The sequence below is a fragment of the Desmodus rotundus genome, chromosome 5, assembly GCF_022682495.2.
Source record: "Desmodus rotundus isolate HL8 chromosome 5, HLdesRot8A.1, whole genome shotgun sequence".
NCBI lineage: Eukaryota > Metazoa > Chordata > Mammalia > Chiroptera > Phyllostomidae > Desmodus > Desmodus rotundus.
In genome coordinates, this window is record NC_071391.1 from 48,038,054 (window position 1) to 48,058,155 (window position 20,102).

The 20,102-nt window shown below is 54.9% G+C and overlaps 1 protein-coding gene across 2 annotated transcripts in view; it reads right to left on the minus strand.

Annotated features, from left to right (window-relative positions):
* Positions 1–993: 993 nt before the first annotated feature.
* Positions 994–20,102, minus strand: part of CHRDL2 (chordin like 2) — a 31,221-nt gene continuing 12,112 nt past the window's right edge. The window contains exons 3-12 of one of the 2 annotated variants that reach the window (XM_024572797.3): positions 17,624–17,717; positions 15,679–15,821; positions 13,195–13,288; positions 11,538–11,593; positions 9,588–9,756; positions 8,494–8,688; positions 6,137–6,310; positions 5,200–5,254; positions 1,769–1,861; positions 994–1,084 (exon numbers count right to left, since the gene is read on the minus strand). In XM_024572797.3, the coding sequence (XP_024428565.1) occupies positions 994–1,084; positions 1,769–1,861; positions 5,200–5,254; positions 6,137–6,310; positions 8,494–8,688; positions 9,588–9,756; positions 11,538–11,593; positions 13,195–13,288; positions 15,679–15,821; positions 17,624–17,717 (1,164 nt within the window). The remainder of the gene's footprint in view (positions 1,085–1,768; positions 1,862–5,199; positions 5,255–6,136; positions 6,311–8,493; positions 8,689–9,587; positions 9,757–11,537; positions 11,594–13,194; positions 13,289–15,678; positions 15,822–17,623; positions 17,718–20,102) is intronic. The other variant, XM_024572798.3, reaches the window with a different exon arrangement.

Here is a 20,102-nt window from a genome sequence, read left to right on the forward strand (position 1 = left end):
TGAACTAAGTCAGACAGAGAAAGAAATACCATATGATTCCACTTACATGTGGAATATAAAAAACCAAAGTAATAAAACAAAACAGAACCAGATCCATAGATATGGAGAACAAAGTGATGATTGCCAAAGGAGAGGAGGTGGAATATAAAATAAACATTAATTAATTAATACTTTAAAGTAAAATAAAATGGTGTAATCCCTACACTGTTCACGGTGAGTGGAATCATGGGCATTAAAAGGGCTTTGAGATTGCGAGGAACTGTACACGTGCACAGGATCCAGGGCTGATGCTGTCTTTACTCGTAACTGTTAGGCCTTCTCCTCAGACCACGGCGCCAGGGCTGGCACTGACTGCCACGTCTCAGGAATCTTCCGAGATGAGAACATTGGCGCTGAGAACACCGGTCCCGGTAGAATGGGGGAGGAGTGCTCGCCTGGAGCAAGAGCCCTGGCATCCGCTTCTCAGTGTGCCACCAACCTGCTCGGTGAATTCAGACAGATGACTGCTCCTCCCTAAACTCAGCTTCCTCATCGTGAAGTGTGGCTGACAGTTGTAAGAATCCCTGGAATATCTGCTGGGAAAGTGCTTTGAGGCTCCATTCACCTCCTCCGCTGGCTACCTAGAGTCAGGCCCCCTTCTTAGGCTTGGGAGGGGGCTGCCCGTAAAAGCAGGAGGGCTCTACCTCGGGGCTGTGGACGGAAGCAGTCCCGAACAGGGCAGAGGCCCCAGCGGCAGACAAGGGCCTGCGCGGGAAGGCTGGGGGAGCTAGCCCTGGCTCCCGTAACAGCCCACCTTGAGGACAGTGGCCAGTCTCTGCCCCTTCTGCATCCCAGGGTCCAGCCCTGTAAAATGGGGACAACCAGGCCTGCCTTGCAGTCACTGTGAGAATGTGAGGAGACTGGATATGGACTCAGCAGGCAGGATGGAGGGGCAATGCAACTTATTTATTAATATCTAACAACAAAAATGATAAAGCTCATATCTGTAACAGTTTAGGTCTTTGTTATAAGGTCTTGGTCCCTTTGTCTGGACTGGCCATGACCTTCAGCTCTGGGGTCTGGGCTAGGAAGACGTTCCAGTGACCTGCATGAAAGAAAGCAGAAGAGTTTCGGGTGTAGGTGTGTGTGCAGGGGTGTGTGGTGTGTGTACGTGTTTGCACACCAGAGGCAGCATGGCTGGTGCAGGACACAGGGCAAGGAGGACTGCACGGCCCTGGGCTTGGAGCCCAGAGAGGAGGGAGGCGGGCACCCCATCACACCCTCACGTCTGGATCAGGTCTGGCACCTGACCCCGCCTTCGACCAACCAACAGCTGGGGGCCGGGCTGGCTTCCTGACACCTGTTGGTGACACTCCCGTCTGTGACTTCTCCCCTGCCTGAAGCCCCACCTGGGTTCAATCTCCTTCAGTGTGGTGTAGAGCAAATTAAGGGCATCAGAAGGAAGTTGTTAAGAGAGTTCCAAGGGGAAATGTTCCAGTAGAGAGGGCAGAGCAGCACAGTTTGGGGCTCAGACCCCCCTCCCTGCAGCCCTGTGTCCCCCGTCCCAAGATGAAATCCAGCAGGCCCTGCTTTATCCTCCTGCTGTTATGCACCGGAGTTGAGAAATCTCTGGCGCAGACGCCCACTGGATTCCTGTGCCGGGAACTGTCTGCGGCCCACAGCCCCCCACCCCCACCTCCAACCAGCACCAGCAACCTGAAACTCCTGGAGAAGCCCTGGCCTCTCCCAGGCTCTCTTCCCAGGCCCCCATCTCAGCCCCAAGTCCCACCTTCGTGGGTGCCGGTGAGCAGCCGGAAGTTCTGTGCCTCTCTCTGGAAGTCTTGCTTCCTGACTTTCTTGATCTGAATCAAGTGGAAGATTCCTGAGGGCAGAGACAGGGTATGAGCAGAATAGGCAGAGCCATGGAGCAGGGAGATGGGGTGACTCAGACTTGGAAGGGACCCTGTCACCTCCCTCCCCTCTCCTATTCTGATCAGACACCAACTTCCGTGGATTAAATTTTTGGACCTGTCCCCACTGCCACTCCCCCTTAGGGCCTCATCACATCTCGCCTGAGTCACTGCACTCTGACCCCTTTTTAATCCCCATCTAACGTGTGATCCCACCTGCTGTCACTCGAAAATACATGTTTGTCATCCCCCCCAGACCTCCTGTCACCATCACCGTCCTGCGCTCCCACCACTCACCTGTCCACAGTGTAGAAGGGAGGGTTGAGGGAGGGGGAAAGGAAGGGGGCGGGGGAGGGAAGCTGCCAGGCATGAACTAGTCAGGCTTTTTTCTGAGCATAGAATGTGTGATAAAACTCAGTAGGTGTGCTTATTCAGACACCAAAACACTAACAAGCGTCAGAGTTGTAGCCCCCTTTCAGCTCAGGTCACCAACCCTGAGTGGCCTTGCCTGTGCCCCAGCCCTAGCCAGCCACTTGAAGACCCCCGAGGGGCCGAGCCTTTACACACACTGTCCCATCTCTGGAACTCTTTCTTCTATTGCCACCAGGTGAACTCTTGCTCATCCTTCAAGCCTTCGCCCAGAAGTCTTCCTTTGCCCATCCCCCCCCCCCCCCCCCCCCGACCTGGTAGTTGTAACTTCCTTCCTCCTCAGATCCCAAAGAGGAAGTTATAATTACCCACAGCTCTTGGCCTCTGTTGGTGATTGTATCTATTTGTAATGTGCTATCATTATCTCTATTCTTGTCTCCCCTACCAGACTGGGAACTCCTGAAGGGCTTTCCTCTCTGGGTCCCCTGAGCCTGGTCCACATTAGGCATGTAGAATGAATGAATGAATGAATGAATCCCTGGATGGATGGATGGATAAGCAAATACATGTGTACCCAATCTAGGCCGGGCCCTGAAGGGAATGAGGTATTATTCTGGACCTCCTGATGTTTGCATTCCATGGGGAGCAGGCCACTGGCACCACACACGGTGCTGGCCTTGCACACATGGGCTGTGAGGTCGCACCAGCTGTTACCACCAGGGTTTGTGGCCAGAAAGAACAGATGTGACAGCAAGGTCTCTGCTAGGTCAGCACCGCCCTCAAGGAAACCAAGAACTGGCCTTGCTCATGGGAATCTGAGTCGGAGCCCACCAAGGGCCGTGGACAGCACAGACTCTGAGATTAAGGTCCAGGAGGCCAGAAATGTCCTTGGGATCCCCAGCCCAGGTGCCAAGGACCAGGATGTGGGAGAGACTCACTCCAAAGGCCCAGGGTGTATCAAGAGCATGAGATGGGGGCGGGTCCTTCTGCCCCAGGTCTGCACCTGCACACCCTCCAAAACACACACTGGAGAGGAGGTAACAGGGGTGCAGGTGGGTCCCACACTCCAGCCTGTGAGGAAGCATTCAGAAGACTGGCTCTCAGGCCTGGAATCGAGAGCTGGCCTGAGGGTCACGGTTGTCCCTCTTGCTCTGTGAAGGGCATGCCAGGTCTGAGGGCAGCGGGACTCTGTGGACCCTCAGGGCAAAGGTGGCACTGGTAGGTGAGTCCCAGGAAATAGGACAGGCTCACTCAGCTCAGCGCAGAGCCATCCACAGTGCTGGAAGTCAATCACCTGTCCGGAGGCGGGTGGGCGTATGGGCACTGGAGACAACAAGGAGGCCACAGGGGGACTTCCTTCCCAGGTGGGGATAGGAATTGAGGTCCCTAAGGCCCCTTTAACTCTGGAACGCCAGAATCTAAAAGGCCCTCAGCCCTAAGCCAACTCTCTATTCAGCTTCTGGAGTCTGGGGCTCCATGCACCTCCCCAACCCCCCCCTCCACTGTGGTGTGGCCTCACTTAGCCCAGGTCGCAACAGCCACCTGCTCACTTTGTCTCCAGGCCAATTCTCTCCTCCCTCTCCCAGCCCCCAAGGCCTGCAGTTTCCACTTTCTGTGTGAGAGAACGGTGCAGGTTTCCTGCCCACAGTCTCACCCTGGAGCACTTGATTCCCTTGGTCAGGGACGGGAGGCAATGGGAACTGGATGGGCAGTGAGGCAGGACAGAATAGCAGGGCCTGGCACTGTGAAGGTGAAAAGCCCCTACACCACCCCACTTCGTTTCTCTTCTGCTGGGCCTGGTGGTAATGAGACTCGCCCCTGCACCATTCCAGGCACACCTTGACCTTCCTCAGGCAGCTCCCTGAAAGCATAAGTTCACCTCTGTGGCCGCAGCACCAGGGACAGTCAGAACTAGACTTGAGTCTTTATTGCTTCAACTGTGTGACTTTGAGTGAGTCATTTTACCTCTCAGACTCAGTTTTCTTATCTGCAACATAGGGCATTGACACATTCCCTCCAGTTGCCTTATGTGGATTAAATGAAGCACATTATACCCAGTGCCTGCTACACCCCAATCGCAGAGCACAGGGCACATAAGCATGGGCCCTAGAGCCAGAGTCTGTGGCTGCTGCCGCCACCCTGCCTACAGTGCCCCCTCGGGCCCTTCTAAACCCTGTCCAGCCCCAGGCCCATCTTCCATGAAGTGAGCTCTTGCTGCAGCCAGGTCACTGAAGGACTGCTCTCCGTGGGCCCGGCATGTGGTGGGGGCTGGGGGGCGAGTCCTAGAGTGAACATGCAGCCAGCACCTGCCCAGGGACTGATGGAATCTCAAGGTACAAAAGGATTGTAAGGGTTACTCCCCAGCTTCTGGAAGAACCCCCACCCAGACCTTGTCTGCACACTCCCGTGAATGGAGCTTGCTCCCTCCCTTCATTACAGAAAGGATCTAAGGATGAGAAAGTGCTTTCCTCATTGGTTGAAACCGGCTTCACAGCATTTCTAACGGAGTTAATGAGGTGGGATGAGAAGGATAGTAACATTGTTAACACCTCTTATAGGTCAGGGGCTGTACTTCTGTTACTTCATTTAGTCCTCCAAAAACCCTCCGCCCCTATTAACAGAAGAGAAAACTGAGGCCCAGAGAGGTCGAGTGATTGCCCAAGACCACACGGCTAAGAAATGGCAGGGCTGGGATTTAAACCCAGGTCTGATTCTAAAGCCCTGCTTGTTGACCCTTGCGGTCAGAACACAGCTGCTCCCTCCGCCTGGGGCAGTCCTTCAGAGCCATGACGCCAGTGGTCCTGTCCCCCTGAGTCTTCTCTTGTCCGGGCTGAACAGCTCCGCCTTCTTCATCCATTCCTCCCACGCCAGGGGGCGGAGCAGAGCAGGGAAAGAGCCGCATCTGACGTCACAAGACATGGGCTCTAGTTCCTCCACTTACTGGCTGTGTGGCCTTGAGCCAGGTACTTCACCTCTCTGAGCCTCAGTTTCCTCATCTGTAAAATGGGGATAATAACACCTAACTCTCAGGATCGCTCAGTATCAAACGAGATAGTGAACGTGAAAGCACTTCATAAATTCTAAAGTGTTTCACACGTTGGTTTTTATCATTGTCATTATTCTTATTATCCCTTTATTGACTCCTTCTTATTGTCCCCTCTTTCACCACCCCCACCCCCAGCCAAACCCATCAGTAGAGAAAAAGTGACCTTAGAACTAATTTACAGGTAAAGGACTTAGCTGGTTTTACTGCACTGAGGGGATTTGTGTTTCTCAAGAGAGCCAGAAAGCAGAAATCTCAGCAATTTCCCTATCAAGAGGAAAGCTCCTCTGGACCTTCATTTGGTGACACAAGTAGCCTGTTCAATAGGGTAAGTGTCTCACAGAATGAGAAATACATTCTGATTTTAACTTACCTTGGAGAGAGAGACTCTACAGTATTGAAGAGGATACGTGAAACCAGCTTGGAGGCCCTCCTGCTGTGAGGATGCTGTGAGGGCCTCCTGCTGGAATAGACCTCCCCTCGCAAAATGCTGGGGTTCCACCAAGAGACATCTGTCTATCTCGTCAGGGTAGGCACCAGTCTGTCCTGACTCCTTGCAAGGTGCAACTGCCCCTTCCCCCCAGGAGAGGGAGCACTTGGAGGCCCTGGCATCTCAGAGTAGGTGAGCTTATCAGAACTGTCGGAGATTCAGACGGAATCAGTGTCTTCTCTATCGTGGAATCAGGGACACTCTGGAAGGATGGCCAGGGACAGGTCTTCCTGGGCCAAAGGCACTTGATCAACCAAATGTGGCCGTAAGGCCCCTGAGGGGCCTGGAGCTCGGGAAGGGGGACAGGGCAGAGGTATGCCTAGCTGGGAGTTTGCCGATGCTCACCTTTGACCAGCTTCCAGAGGTAGATGTCCACCTGCTCAGAGGCCTCACGCTCAAGGGCAAAGCGACGCAGGTTGTCTGGATGTGGGGACACTGACGTGTGCACGAGGACCCGGCCCGGCGCCTTCGGACACCGGGTGGCACCGATCGCACTGTGGCCAGGGTCTGCCTTGTCCTCTGGGAGAGACAAGGAGCTTGTGAATGCTCTGTCTCCCCACCCCTGTGGGCTCAGAAAGAGGGGCCACTGGTCTGACATCCCCCTCAGGGTCTCTACGGTCCTTGGGAAACGTCTGGTGCCCTGGGAAGAGAAGGAGGTCTCTGGGGAAGAGAGAGGGAGCATCTCCCCCATTCACCCCTACTGATTAGCATATCAGAAAACTTCCCACCCTTCAGGGCCCAGCTCATATTCCACCTCCTCCAGGCAGCCCGCTGTTTCCTCCCACTGCCCCACTCATGCCCTTAACCCCGCACTGCCTTGCGTTGCTTCACTTGGGCGTGTTTTCTCTTTAAAAGAGACCCATCAAGTGAAGAGCAGGAACCATGCCCTCCATCCAAGTCTTTTGAGTCACTCACAGCAAGCACAGGCTCTCAAAGGACACGCGCACAGTGAAGGTTTGCGAGGGTTGGAGGGGGTGATGAAAGTAATGCTGGCAGTGGCTGTGGTGGGGGAAGAGGTGGTGGCAGTGATCGTGACGTGGCAACTGCAGTGGTGGGGGGGCGGTGGGGGTGAGGATGGAGGTGGTGGGGGTGGTGTGGATGTTGTTTGGTGCCAGACAGAACACAGTCTTAAAGCTTTGACATGCTGGAATTTCAAGAACATTCCCCAGAGCTTCCCATGTACCAACATTCCCTGACTAGTTTTCAGGGACTGAAGGACTTAGTCCCTACACACACGCCCTCTTCTAGACTCTTATAGTTAGGAAGCCTTAGAGATGTCCAGCTAAGAGCTGCTGCAGTCTCAGTATTTTTCAGGGGAAATGGACTGGGTGCTGGTGGCGGGGCTGAAGACCAGGTGTGTTTGTGAAGCAAGCAGCCCAGGGGTGAGCCTCAGCCAGGCTCACGGCGAATTTAAGTTGAGCCCTGTCCCCTTGCCCCTGTGGTCCAGGCACAATCCTGTCATGCTCCCTCCCTGACCCTGTCCCACTAGCATATTACTCTGACAAATAATAATTATTTCTTATGTTTGGATTTTGATATACAATTCATAAAGCATTTCCACCAACTCTGTGTCTGAAGCTCAGGAAGGTAAAGTAACTTGTCTGAGCTCACAACACTAAGTTAGATACGTAAGTCGGTAAGCAAGCGAATGCAAACTCCAATGACCGGACATCAGATGCTGGGGTAGGTGGAGACCTAGGGTGATTGCAGCCACTCAGTTACGTCCTTTGTTAAATCAGTGAGTTGTGAGAATTAAATGAAACACGTGACACCACCTGGCACTAGCAGATTCTCAGTGCACGTTTGCCTCCTCTTTCTCTTCCCCATTCCTCTCCTTCCAGCTTTTCCAACCCAGCCCTTGTACGAGATGTGGTCAGGGCACAACCTCACCCTGTACCTTCGACCCCACCTACTACCTTCTTTCTGGGCTGCAGGGGATAGCCTGCCCCTCACGCCAGCTATGCTTCTCAATGAGATACTCAGATGTCCCCTTCGCACACTCACTAGTCCTAGGGTCACAGGACATTGTCGAAAGCACTCAGCCAGCAAGTCTGGAGGCCTGAGTTCTGCTTCCAGCTCCACTACTACTTTGCTGTGTGACTTAGGAAGTCCCTTCTCTTCTCGGGGTCTCAGTTTTCCCACATGCAGATGAGGGTTGAAGGAAAACAACAAAGGCCAAGAGTATGTATGGTCTTTGCAGTCAGACAGACGAGGGTTCAAATCCCGGCTCTGTCACTCACAGTTAGTTGTGTGACCTAGAACAAGGTATTTATCTTCTTGTTCTTTAGAATGGAGACAGATAGCTGCCTTGTCCGTTGTGGTGAGGATTACGTGAACTCGTACATGCAAAATGCCTACCCGGCACGTGGTAAATGCTCAGTAAACATTGGCTATTCCTCTTAAAAAAGTCCTGATCTCCTAAGACTTCACAGAATCCAGAACACTATTTGATTCTATATATATACATCTGAGAGCCTCCGAATCTGTCTCTGTAACATTAGATGGCTCCACAGGAATGTATTACAAGCCTGGCATTTTCCACGGCTGCTTCTAACATGCTGTGCATCCAAAACCCCTGCGTCCTGTGGCTCTGAGTCCTCTCTCCATCCCCGTCGGAGACGTTCCAAGTGTCTGTGCCCTGGGCAGAGAATCCCCACGCTCACTCCGGCTAGTGCCTCCCTGCCCCCAGCACCTCTTTGTACCTGGGCAAATCTTGCAGCACTTTCCGGCCACTTTCTCGGGGTGATGGCAGGGGTACTCAGTGGGGCAGGTCACCCGCTGGCAGTCCTGGCGGCCGTCCTGACAGGTGCACAGGATGCAGGGCAGGGGTCCAAAGGAGCGAAAGGCTGGGTGCCACACCTCCCCGTGTGAGTATGTCTTTCCGCCATGCACGCAGGCTGAGCCAAGGAGGGCAGAAAGGGCGCAGGGTCAGTGCCTCGGACTCTGGCCAGAGTCAAGTAGTAGGTGGGGGTGGGGCCTTGGGGAGTCCCTGCTCCACCAGTCTGGCCCAGCCACACTGCCTGCGAAGTGGAAGCCAGGGTATAAAACTGGCCCCACGTCCCTGACATCCCACCATCTCAGCACTCAGCGCTGAGGCATGCCCAGTAAGGACTTGCTGAAGATGGAGAGTCCTCCTGCCCTCACGGGCCCCTCTGGTTGGAGCAAGGCGGGAGATGGCCTCACAGTGGGAGACCTGGCAGACCCCTTCCCATTTCTCAGTCTCAGTGTCCCATCTGTACAAAAAAGGGCTGGGACAGATGCCTCTGCAGCCACCGCCGCTCCACCACCAGTCGGGGCACCCTCCCACTGCCGCCGTGGCTGCCTGCGTGGCCTCCCTCCCCACTCTACTCTGACTGTCTTCCTGCAGCCCAGCTCTGCCTGCTCCTTCCTTTGTCAAAAACTTTCTGCCAGCACTTCCTTAGGTCGCAGCAATTATTTACATGTCTGGAGCCCCTCAAGGACAGGGGCCACTTTTCGTCACTCTGTTCTGTGCTCCTCAGTTCCCAGCAAAGTCATGGCAGATGCTCGTGGTTGTGCTGACCCACAGTCCCAGTTCCGAGACTGGTTCTGTCTCTAACTCGGTACCTCTGAGCCTCAGTGTCCTCACCTGTCAAAGCGGAGGACTAGACCTTATGTCCTTTAAGGCCACCTTCAGTTTTATGCTCTATGAGTCTATAAGCTCACAGCCAAATTGAGATTGGAGACTCACTGAGTCGGGGGTACAGGAGCAGGAGGTAGGAGCAGCTGGGGTCCCCCTTGTCCCACCGCAGGGGTTGAAGGAGGTTCCAGTCCCCACCTTTCTTGTGTTTCTCCTTCAGGACGATCTTGACAGTCGTGCTGCCCGCCCCCTTCGGGCGGAAGTGGTGAGGGATGAAGCCCAGAGGGGAGCTGAGCCCAGTGGGGGCCGGGGTGCCCAGGCCTCTCTTTCTCCCACCGTCCCCCGAACAGGGATCCTGGGGATGCCTCTGCAAAGGGCAGGAAGGATGGAGATCGCTGATGCGCCACTGCCAGGGAAGGCGTGGCAAGACAGGCTGCAGTGAGCGGCCTGAGGGCAGACACCAGCGCGACTGCCTGGTGAGGAGAGGGCGCCGGCCAGGGACAGAAGGAACACCGGGATGGGGCCTAGGATGCACTCAGACCACGGACCCTTGGAAACTCGGAGGAGGGTACTTTGGAGATCCATCCTCCACCAAGCCCTTCTTAGGCCTGTCAGAGTGGGTGCCTTGGGGCCGGGTGGGCAGAGGGTGTGAGGGCTTTATCTGGGTGACATGAGTGATTAGGGACCTGGAGAACTTAATATTTAAGAGATAGAATGCGAGACTGTAGTGAGGATGAGGTTCAGGAGGTTCCTCTTTGAGAAGAGTCAGGTGATGGGACAAGGAGACAGGCCGCTGAAGGTCCCACCAGAATCCCGTGGGACAGGAAGATGAGGAGCAGGCCCATCCAGAGGCCCCCTTTCCTGAGCTCTGGAGCCCCTGCCCCTCCAGACCGGCTGGGAGGGCTGGCAGTGAAAGCAAAAGCTGTGTGGTGAGGGCAGTGTAACAGGGCAGGGGCTTCGCAGCTCAGAGTGGGGATTGGCAGCTCTTGGCCATGGGAGAGGAACAAGTGGTCTGGGAGCAAGCGGCAGAATTTTAACCCACCTCACTTTCCCCACATCACTCACGTTCCTTCTTCTACAGCCCCTTCCTGCCCTGTACGGTCTCAGTTAGTCCTTTATTGTCTGGACTGAGCCCACAAGAGCTCCCAAAGCAGACTCTGGGTCTCAGGCCCCAGCACATGCCCAGACACATAGGAGGCCTCTAGGAAATGCTTGTCAAGTGGAATAGAGGCAAGAAGGAATTGAAGAGCCCAATCCCCAAATGGTGACTTGCCCACATCACCCAGCAAGTAGCTGCTCAGGGCCTGGAACTAAGCCGGGTTAGGTTTCACTTAGCACATTGCCTCCCAGGGGGAGGATGTGAAGGAAAGGGGACAGCCTGGCTCAGGTCTTGTGGCAGAGGCCCCCATCCGAGAAGGCACGGCTGGGAAGGGGATGAGTTGGCAGAGGAGAAGGGGAGCTCATTGGTCAGACCCCGGGGGAGTCTCAGGGAAGGGGAGCCCAGCCTCCAGTCCCCCAGGGTCCAGGTGACCCAGGCTGCAAGAGCAGGTGCAGTTGGTCACATTGCAGACAGCACAGATGGGGGGGGGGCAAGTAGGGGGGTGCCTTGAGTCAGTATGTGAGCTCATTCTCCGCCCTTTCCTCTCCGACCAGAGAGAGCTGGGCAGTTTAGCTTATGTTAACTCTAGACTAAGACCGAAAGGGGTGAAGAGGAGGTGGGGGACAGAGAGGTAGCCCCCAGACAAAGAACCAGCACCTTGGGGCTGGGTCGGGAAGTCTGACCCAAATCAGAGGCCACTCCCTCCAGGGGATCGTGCTGCTCAGAGGTGGCCTGAATAAGGACAGGCACAGGCTGTGGATGGGACAAAGAATTTCCCAGGAGGGAAATCGGCAAGTTTGGGGTCTGCTCCTGCTTGTTTGGTGCTTTTTCCTCGGCCCCTCCTGGCCCATCAGTCCTGATAGGAGCCATAGTGGAAGGCTAGCGACAGGGGCTGGACATGGTGGGGCTGATGGAGCTGACCCAGGGGACAGATGAGAAATGAGGACAATAACTACTCTTGCTTGCTCTAGAGTCATGGAGACTTAGGACCTGGATCCCAGCCCACCTCACCTCCTCTCCCCATCTGGGCAAGAAAGCTGGGCACTCACCACCCCACGGTGTGACTGTGTGGTGTTCTCTTCAGCTGACTTCTCACTTGACCCATCTGGAAATGTGAAGGGAAGTCGGGTCAGCCTCTGCCTCCTCAGCCTTGCCGGCTGGAGCCCTCAGGCCTCTACCTCTAGGCTCTGCCCCTCCAAGGCCAAGTGCTGCCTCTGCAGCCCCCGAACATCAGCAGGTCCCTTTGTCCCAGTGGGGGCTTATTCCCACTTCTCATTATAGCCTCTCCTCATCCTTGGGATGATGAAGTCCCACATCTGGGGTGCTGCCTCAGTTTCCACACACGGACCTCCTCGTCACTATCAGGACTGAACTGCTTGGCTGGGCCAGAGCACCTTGTTTGGTGCCCATCATGGATGGCCCAGGATCCCATCCCTGCAGCCTGCTTGGTTGCAGTTCCCTGGGAAGCCACTCTATCCAGCCACACTTGAAGTCACCAGGTCTACACATCACACTCCTGCGCAGCTCCCTCCAGCTGGGACACCCTAGGACTCTGCCATCTCCCACCTCCTAGGGATCCAGCACACAAGGCCCTTTGGAGCCCTGGGACTTCCTAAAGCCTGAGTGGGCTTCTCTCTTCCAAGCCCCTGCATCACATACAATCTGGCGTCCTCCAAGCATTCCTGGTTCAAAGACCAAGCACGCTGGAATTAGACTGTCCATTAGAAACCGCTGAGGCCAAGGGCTGAGTACATACATGGTATAGCTGAGGCCCACAGAGGGGAAGGAATCTGCAGGAAATCCCTGGAAGAAACAGGACTACACTGGCGTCATCTGGCTCCTGGTCCAGGGCCCGACCGTCTGTGTACTTCATTCTGCCTAAGCCCGTTGCCCTTCACTAGCCGATGTGTTAGCCTGTCTCTGTCCTCTGCAGAGATTCTGTCTGGATTCTGCTTGGCACGTGTGCTGTGAGCCCCGGTGAGCCCAGACCTGTGCCCAGCTCTACCGTGAGGATGGCAGGAGGAGATGTGGTCCCTGCCTGTGCAGGTCCCTCTCCTGTGCCTCTTCTGATCCTCTGGCCTCATCTGATTGCAGGGACTTCAGCAGCGCCCCCCCTCCCCGCCCCGGCTCCCCGCCAGGGCTGCTGCCCACTTACCTCAGGCTCAGTCTGCCAACACCTACCCTCATGTCCACACCTCCTGTCCATGTCTCCCGCCCCCACTCCACTCCTGCCTCCTATTCCCAGGGCAGCCTAGCACCCACATGTGCACTCATAAGAGGGGAGTACGAGGGACTTCAACATGGGGTGAATCTGGACCAATATCATTTAGTGGCCGGGGGACAAATTCTTACTCTTCCTGTCAACCCCAGACTTTCCTGAGAAGCAGAGGATGACTTAGAGCAATAGGTCACACTGGATACCAAGCAGAGGCAGCTCCCCAATACACTCTTACATTGTTTCTCCTTCCTTGCCTGCCTTACTCCCCCATCCCTCCCTCCTGCTCCCTGGGATTGCAATAAAAAATGCACATGCGCCTCTGTGGCAGGCTCAGCTTTCTGGGAGGGCTGGGCTAAGCCCCCAGCCTTGAGGAAGGAAGGGTCTGCTGCATGCTGAGTGTCCCCTGAGCTCCCCCCTGCTCTAACAGTCCATGGCTGGGTCTCTGGGGTGGGATGGGTGGGCACTGCCTGATCTAGGGACAGACTCACTTTTGCAGGCCTGGCAGCAGGAGCTGGGCAGCGGGAGGGGTGCGGGGCAGCCTGGTTCCGGGCAGGTCATGAGGCCGCAGTAGATCTGGCCCTCCTGACAGACAGAACAAACAGGAGCTGGGAGACGAACTCTGATGAGGCTCAGCCTTGGGGCTGGGAAAGCCCCCTGCCCTGGAAATGAAGGGAGCAGCAGAGCAACCCGGGCAAGGCCCAGCCAATTCTGAAGAGGGGTCCTCTCTACCCTCCCCACTCCCCTCCAGGCCCTGATGGAGCATTCATCCTTCAGCTTCTAAAGAGTTTCCCACCCTGTGTCTCCCTGGGCTCTCACCACCATTCGGTGAGGTGGGACCCTTCCATCCTACAGATGGGGAGAGCCTGCGGAGGGGCCTACACTTCCTGAAGTCAGAGACACAGCTGGGCAGAACGGACTAGAGCCCAGTCTATAGGATTTTCCTACCGAAGTCAACGTCCTTCTCCCCTGGCCTAGAAGGGGGGCCCAGCATAAAGGGAGAAACATGGGTGGAGGATACCTTGGGCTCGTCTTGCTCTCACTGAAAACCCTAGGTCTGCAACTTCAGGACCCAGCCTGGACAGCAACACTGCAGGGAAAGGGCCTTCTGGGAATCCGGGGGCCAGACGGCCTTTGGTGACTCACTTCTCTTCTCTAGGCCCCAGTTTCCTCCTCTGTAAAATGGGGGCACACCCATCTGGACCGTGAAGATCAAGTGAGGGGACAGTTGTGAAAACCCTTTTTAAAATGTAACACATTTTAAAAATGGGAGGAAGTGATATTACTTCAAGTCTTTCCCTATTCCTTTTCCAATGAGGCTCAAAAATAAGGATTCTGCCCTGGCTGGTGGGTCTCAGTAGATTGAGCACTGGCCTGCAAACCAAAAGATCGCTGGTTCGATTCCCAGTCAGGGCACATGCCTGGGTTGCGAGCCCGGTCCCCAGTTGAGGGCGTGCAAGAGGCAACTGATTGCTGTTTCTCTCACACATCAGTGTTTCCCTCCTTTTTCTCCCTCTCTCTAAAAGTAAATAAATACAATCTTAAAAAAAAAAAAGAGTAAGGATTCTGATCCCTCATACAAGGCCAGGAGTAAAGTCAGACCCATATAAATAGGTATGAGAAGAAGGAAGGGGAGACCCCATTATGCAGGGAGAAGGGACAAGAAATATCAAGAATGCTTTCACCCCACCACCATCATTTCTGTCTCTTCCCACAGCCCCTCCCTAACCCAGGCCCTTGCTGCTTCATAGGAAGCAGCATGACACAGGGAAAGGGCTGTGGGTTTTGGAGTTATGTGGCCCTGGGTCCGAATTCTGGCTCTGCCACTTAACTAACTGTGTGACCTTAGAGAAGTTGCTTAACTGCCCTGAGATTCAATTTCTTCATCCGATATCTTTCTCCTAGGGTCACTGGGAGGTTGTATATAAACATGAGGCATTTCTGTGAACCCAGCAGGTATAACGGAGTAGACCACTACAAGAGATCCAGGCCCTCTGCAAATAATCGCTCTCTTAGTTGACTTACAAGCAGTCACTCCCATCTGTAAGTTGTTTGTTTGGCAGCACGGACTCGTTAAGGATCAGAGCCTCAGACGGATGGGATCCTCTAACTGAACAGATGGAGAGGCAGGCCTGAGAGAAGTGACTCACTCAAGGTCACACCGGGAACCAAGGCAGAGCCAGAGCTCCAACAAGGGTGTCCACCACCTAGCCTAGACCTCCTCCCTGTGCATCACTGCTAAATCTGATAATGATTTGAAACAGAGAGGACACTGGAGATCACCTAGTCAGACTCCCTATGCAGGAGTTCCTCCCGGCAATGCACAGACGAGGAGCTACGCCCAGGGTAAGAATGACATACTGAGCCCCCTGCGAACCTATAGCAAGGCCACACCTAGAACGCCCCCCCAAAGGAGGAGGGTGAAGGCTCTCCAGAGAAGGCCTTGTTTGGCCTCAGTGTCTGTACGCTGTTAACACTGCAGAGTCAGCCCTGCCTCTCCCAAGCCTCAACTCTGATCACAGCCTCGGGGGGTTAGGCAACTTCAGATTAAATTCCACTTGGCTACAGTCTGGCCTTGTCTCTGTGGCCCAGGACTGATAACTGATCATTCATTCATTCAGCAATCATTAAAGACACTCTCGGTAGGCCAGGCCCTGGGCCAGGAGCAGTGGAGGATAAAGAGATGAATTGGGTGTGTTCCCTCCCCTCCAGGAGAGCAAAGTCAACTGGGGAAAACAACAGATGGCAAACGGCTGTGCAAGGCGGCTGGTGCTGTGAAAGGCGGCTCAGGAGGGCACAGAAGCCTACAGCAGGGCAGGAGCTTCCCAGCCCCTGGTATCCCTTTGTCCCTGAGCCCATTCACTCTCACTTTGCTTTGACCAGGGAGAACAATCTCCCTCCCGCGCAGTTCCACCACCTTGCTTTTCACGCCCAGTCCACTGGCCTGGGCTAAAGGGAAGGCAGGAGGTTCTTACGGTACAGCTGCAGAGGACACACTGGTTGGGCAGGCGGGAAGGGAACAGCTCATGGGCACTGAACATCTCTCCATGTTGGTACATGGTCCCATTGTGCTGGCAGGACTTCGGGGGGGCGCGGAGCCCAGAGGGGGTGTGAGGTTCTGCAGGTGGGGAGGGGAAAGAGGAAGAAGAAAATGAAGTTTCATGCGGCTCTAAGAACTTTGCCAGAATTCACTGGGCCCCTTTTCTGAAGATTTTGCATTTTATCACATCTTGGCACTTAAATCGAGCTCTGACCTCATTCTTCCCAGATAGTCCCCATACCGCCTAACCAAGAAGAGGTCCTGCTGACACCTCCATCTGACTTGGTTACTCTCTCCATGGCCTTTCAGCCCCCCAGTGTGTGAGCTGATCCTGACCAGAGCCAGAGGCAAGGTCTGCAGCCTCAGCTCCGCTGAGCGCCACTCAGTGGGGACCTGCATTGGTTCATCCAACATTCAGTGAGCATCTGTGGTGCACCTGCTCGAGGTGCTAGAGACACAGCAGTGAACAGAGTGGAGTCCCTCATGGCCTGGCGTCCTAGTGGAGTTGATGATCTAGATTCTACACTGTCTTGGTGCTTGGTGTAAGCTCCTCTCATTCACTGGCCACCAGACCCACCCTCCCCATCACCTGCTGATTAGCCTGTCCTCATCCTGCCAGGTAGAGGGGTAAGCCTCTGAGGCTCCCACCCTGAGAGAACCTACTTATCTTCTCTGACACATTTACTAAACACCTCTGTACCAGGCACAGTGCTAGGCATTGGGAACGGAGTGCCAAACAAGACCCAGCCCCTCCCACCAAGAAGCTCACAATCTAATCGGGAGAGAGACTTGCCATAAGCAGTGACACTGTCACATGGTAAGGGCTAGGGCACCGAGGGGGAGCCACTAACTCAGCCGGGACATTGGGGCGGGGGCGGGGTGGGGGGTGGTCAGGGAATGACGGTCTGAGCTGAGTCACGAAGAACATGCAGAGCCAGGCAGGCGAAGGGGAGAGAGAGAGAGGAGCGTGTGAAGGGGCTTGGGCCAAGGCACAGTCAGCACGGAGCGGCCAGGACTCCTGGAATGAGTCTCAGACAGGGAAGAGGCACGATGCCCCCTCACCAGCAGGCCGAAGCTCAGAGCCCCTGCTCCCTGAGGGAATCCTGAGCCAGGAATCTCTGTGACCCAAGCAGAGCCACGGTCAGATCCTACTGCAGTCTCTCTCAGAAAACGAGCCCGTCTACATCCACTCCGCACAGGTCGCCCCCCAGCTCACCAGCAGAGGCCTGGTTCCAGAGCCTAGAGGCTGAGGCCATAATCTGGAGCCTCCCCATCCCCTTCTTGAGGCCTCTGAGGACAGATCCTCCTCTGAACATCTCCCCGGCCCCGCTCTTCTAAGCTGGCCTATGGACTGCTGCCTCTCATTGGCCATTTGGTTATGCCAGTTTATCAGCAACTCCTCCTCTCTCCCTCCTTCTTAGAATCCCAGTCTCATAGACTCTTAGAATCTTAACATCACAGAGTCATAGACATCAGGACACACGGCGTCCCTGACGCTCACTCAGCGCTGGGAGGAATCTCCGAGTACACATCCTCCACCTCCTTCGGAATCCTGGGCCCCCTGCAGGGCTTCTGAGCCCCAGCTCACTCACCCCCACTTACACAGGCAGGTCCACTCCCGCTGGCTTCGGCCAGCCAGAGAGAGATGGGAGCCCGAGAGGGCCATCAAAGGCCAGCCAGCCAGCACAGCTACTAGAGAACGAGTAGTTCGCTGCTGACCCAGGCCTCCTTGGGTTTCTTCCCCTGAGCAGGTTGGTGCCTCAACACCTCTGGTGGCTAGAGACTGCCCCTCTCATTTCAGGGACCTCCCTTGGCCAGAAGCCTGCATTGGGGGTGAGAGAAGGGTCAGGGGGCGCAAGGGGATGAAGGAGGCTACTTACCCACACACCGGGGACAGCACTGCTGTGGCTCGGTCACAGGCTGGGGGCAGTGGACAGGCGGGCAGTGGAGGCGGTAACAATTCACATGGGCACTCTGAAAGGGACATAGGGGTCGGTCCTGGTTCCAAAGAGCCATTGCCTCCCCCCTGAGCCCGTCCTCTCCCCAAACCCCACTGCACACATTTTAAACCTGTTACAGGATAAAAACAATAAACCCATGTGTCCAGTCTTTCCTCCTCCCCGCTCACTCGTGTGGCTTGCCCGCCCATGCGCCTCCCTGACCACGGAGGAGGGCACAGTGCACATGGGCTCGTGTCCCTCTCGTGGTGTGTTTGAGACACACACATTAAAGCCTTGGCTTACTCCTGCATCGGTCTTGACTGTATTATCTTAACCCCAGGACTTTGTTCTTTGACCTGTGACGTATGAGGACAGGTGACAGGGATGGGAATAAGGCTAGAAACCTGATGTGGAGAAGACTCAGGGCTATGTGGTCCACTCCCTGAATTTCTGGGAGGTCCGGTGACCCTGCACAAAGCCCTGGCAGTTGGCACCAGAGAAGGAAGAGCCCGAAGTGCTTATGTCTTTTCAAGCGCAGCAAATGAAAGACAAGGGAGCAGAGAAACACAACAGAGAGATGGGAGCTGGAGAGAGAGGCGCCGCCAACCCTTCTGGCGGCTTCCCCAGTCCTAGGTCTCCTGCACCCGACTCTCCCCTGTTGTTACAATGTCCCATATACATCCGTGTCATCTATTCACCATGACTTTCCAAGACAAGGACCAAGTCTCATTCTATTCATCCCTGAATCGTCAGCACAGGGCTTGGCTCTAAGCCAGTACCTGCTACGGTTGGAATGAATGGATGAGAGCCAGGAGGGGAGGAATAGATAGTGTCTCCCTTGGTTGAATGAAGCTACCTTTGTTCATACTCTGAAGTTGGCAAGTTTGTTTCCAGCATCCTTGCCCACTTCAGTACCCCGACAGCACTTCTCCCGGAGGCAGCCTCTTACCCCGTGGAAGACCCTGCCTGGGCCCTAGTCCCGAGGGGCCTCCTAGAGGCCTGGCACGCATGGGTGCTTAATAAATGTCCAGAGGGGGAACTGAGCTCTCAGATGAGAAGGTAGGGTGGAGTGCAAAGAACTGTATGGCCTAAAGAGATAGAATCTCTTGATTCTGGCCTAGAAGGATCCAAGGGCTGGAGATGATCAGCGACATGCAGCAGGAAGGAAGATGGAGACAGGTCGGGGGTTGAAAGGGGAGAGGGCTCTACAGCCCAGCGGTGCCTCTGAGGAAAGTCATGACGACCATGTACTGAGTGGCTACTAGGGAGGGGCTTTATGTTATACAGAAATGTATTATCTCACTTCATCCTCTCAAGAAGGATGGTGTCTAGAGGTAGATACCATTATCCACACTCTCAAAATGAGAGAAGAGCCTCTGGGAAGTTCAGTTGCCTAAGATGACATAGCACTACCTCCAGGGCTGAGGCTGCACTGACTCTGGTGGACGGGGTGGGGACTCGTGCATTCACTCAGTATTTACCACACGCCCACTGAGTGCCAGCGACTTAGCAGTGGGCGAGGCTGATAAGGTTTCTGCTCTCATGGGGCTTACATCTTTGCAGGGGGAGACAGACCGTAAAACATAAACAAGGAGGCACAAGATCATAATCACCCAGGGTAACGTGATTCAGTGTATAAGGTTGGACTATTTCAGAAACAGCGGTCAGAGGAAGCCTCATAAGGACGTAACAGTTATGTTATGGTCTGTGGGATGAGAAGGGCCCTTTGAGAGAAGATCCAAGGGAAGCACGGGCCGGGTGGCGGGCCAAGCAGGAATGAGCTGGAAGTGTTGGCACAGGTAGGAAAGGAGGCTGGAGAACGAGGTGGAGGTCAGACTGCATGGAGCCACAGCAGGGAGGCTGAGTTCCACTTTCGGGGCTCAGAAAAGCTACTGGAGGGCTTCAGGGGCTTCGGGAACGACGTGATCAGTTTTATGTTCAGCAAAGATCCCTCTAGCTCCTGTGTGAAGGATGGACTTAGAGAAAGGGCAGCGAGGCTTGTTGGGAGGCTCACGTAGCCTCCAGGGGAGAAGTGAAGGTGGCTTAACCAGGGGGATGGCGATGGTGCGAGAAGTGAAGGGATTCGGGGTGTATTTTGGGGATAGTGACTACAGCTCTGAGGAGAAAGAAATGAATTAGCTTCCGTGGATTACAAAACTTGGACTTTGTCAACTGGGCCACATAATATGTCTGGAATTTTCTGTTTTGGTTTCCCTCCTGTTTTGTGGCTGTATTTCGTAACGTTCTTTTTGAAAAGCTGACTGGCCTCAGATGTGCTAAGGAAAACCAGAGGGAGGCAGTCATGGAAGGCTGTGCCCTGCTGGTGTCAACTTCTACCTGGGGCCAAGGTGATGGAAATAGCGGGGTGTCAGAGAGAAAGGCCCCAGGAGAAGGGAGACCCCAGTGATGAGAGTCAGGA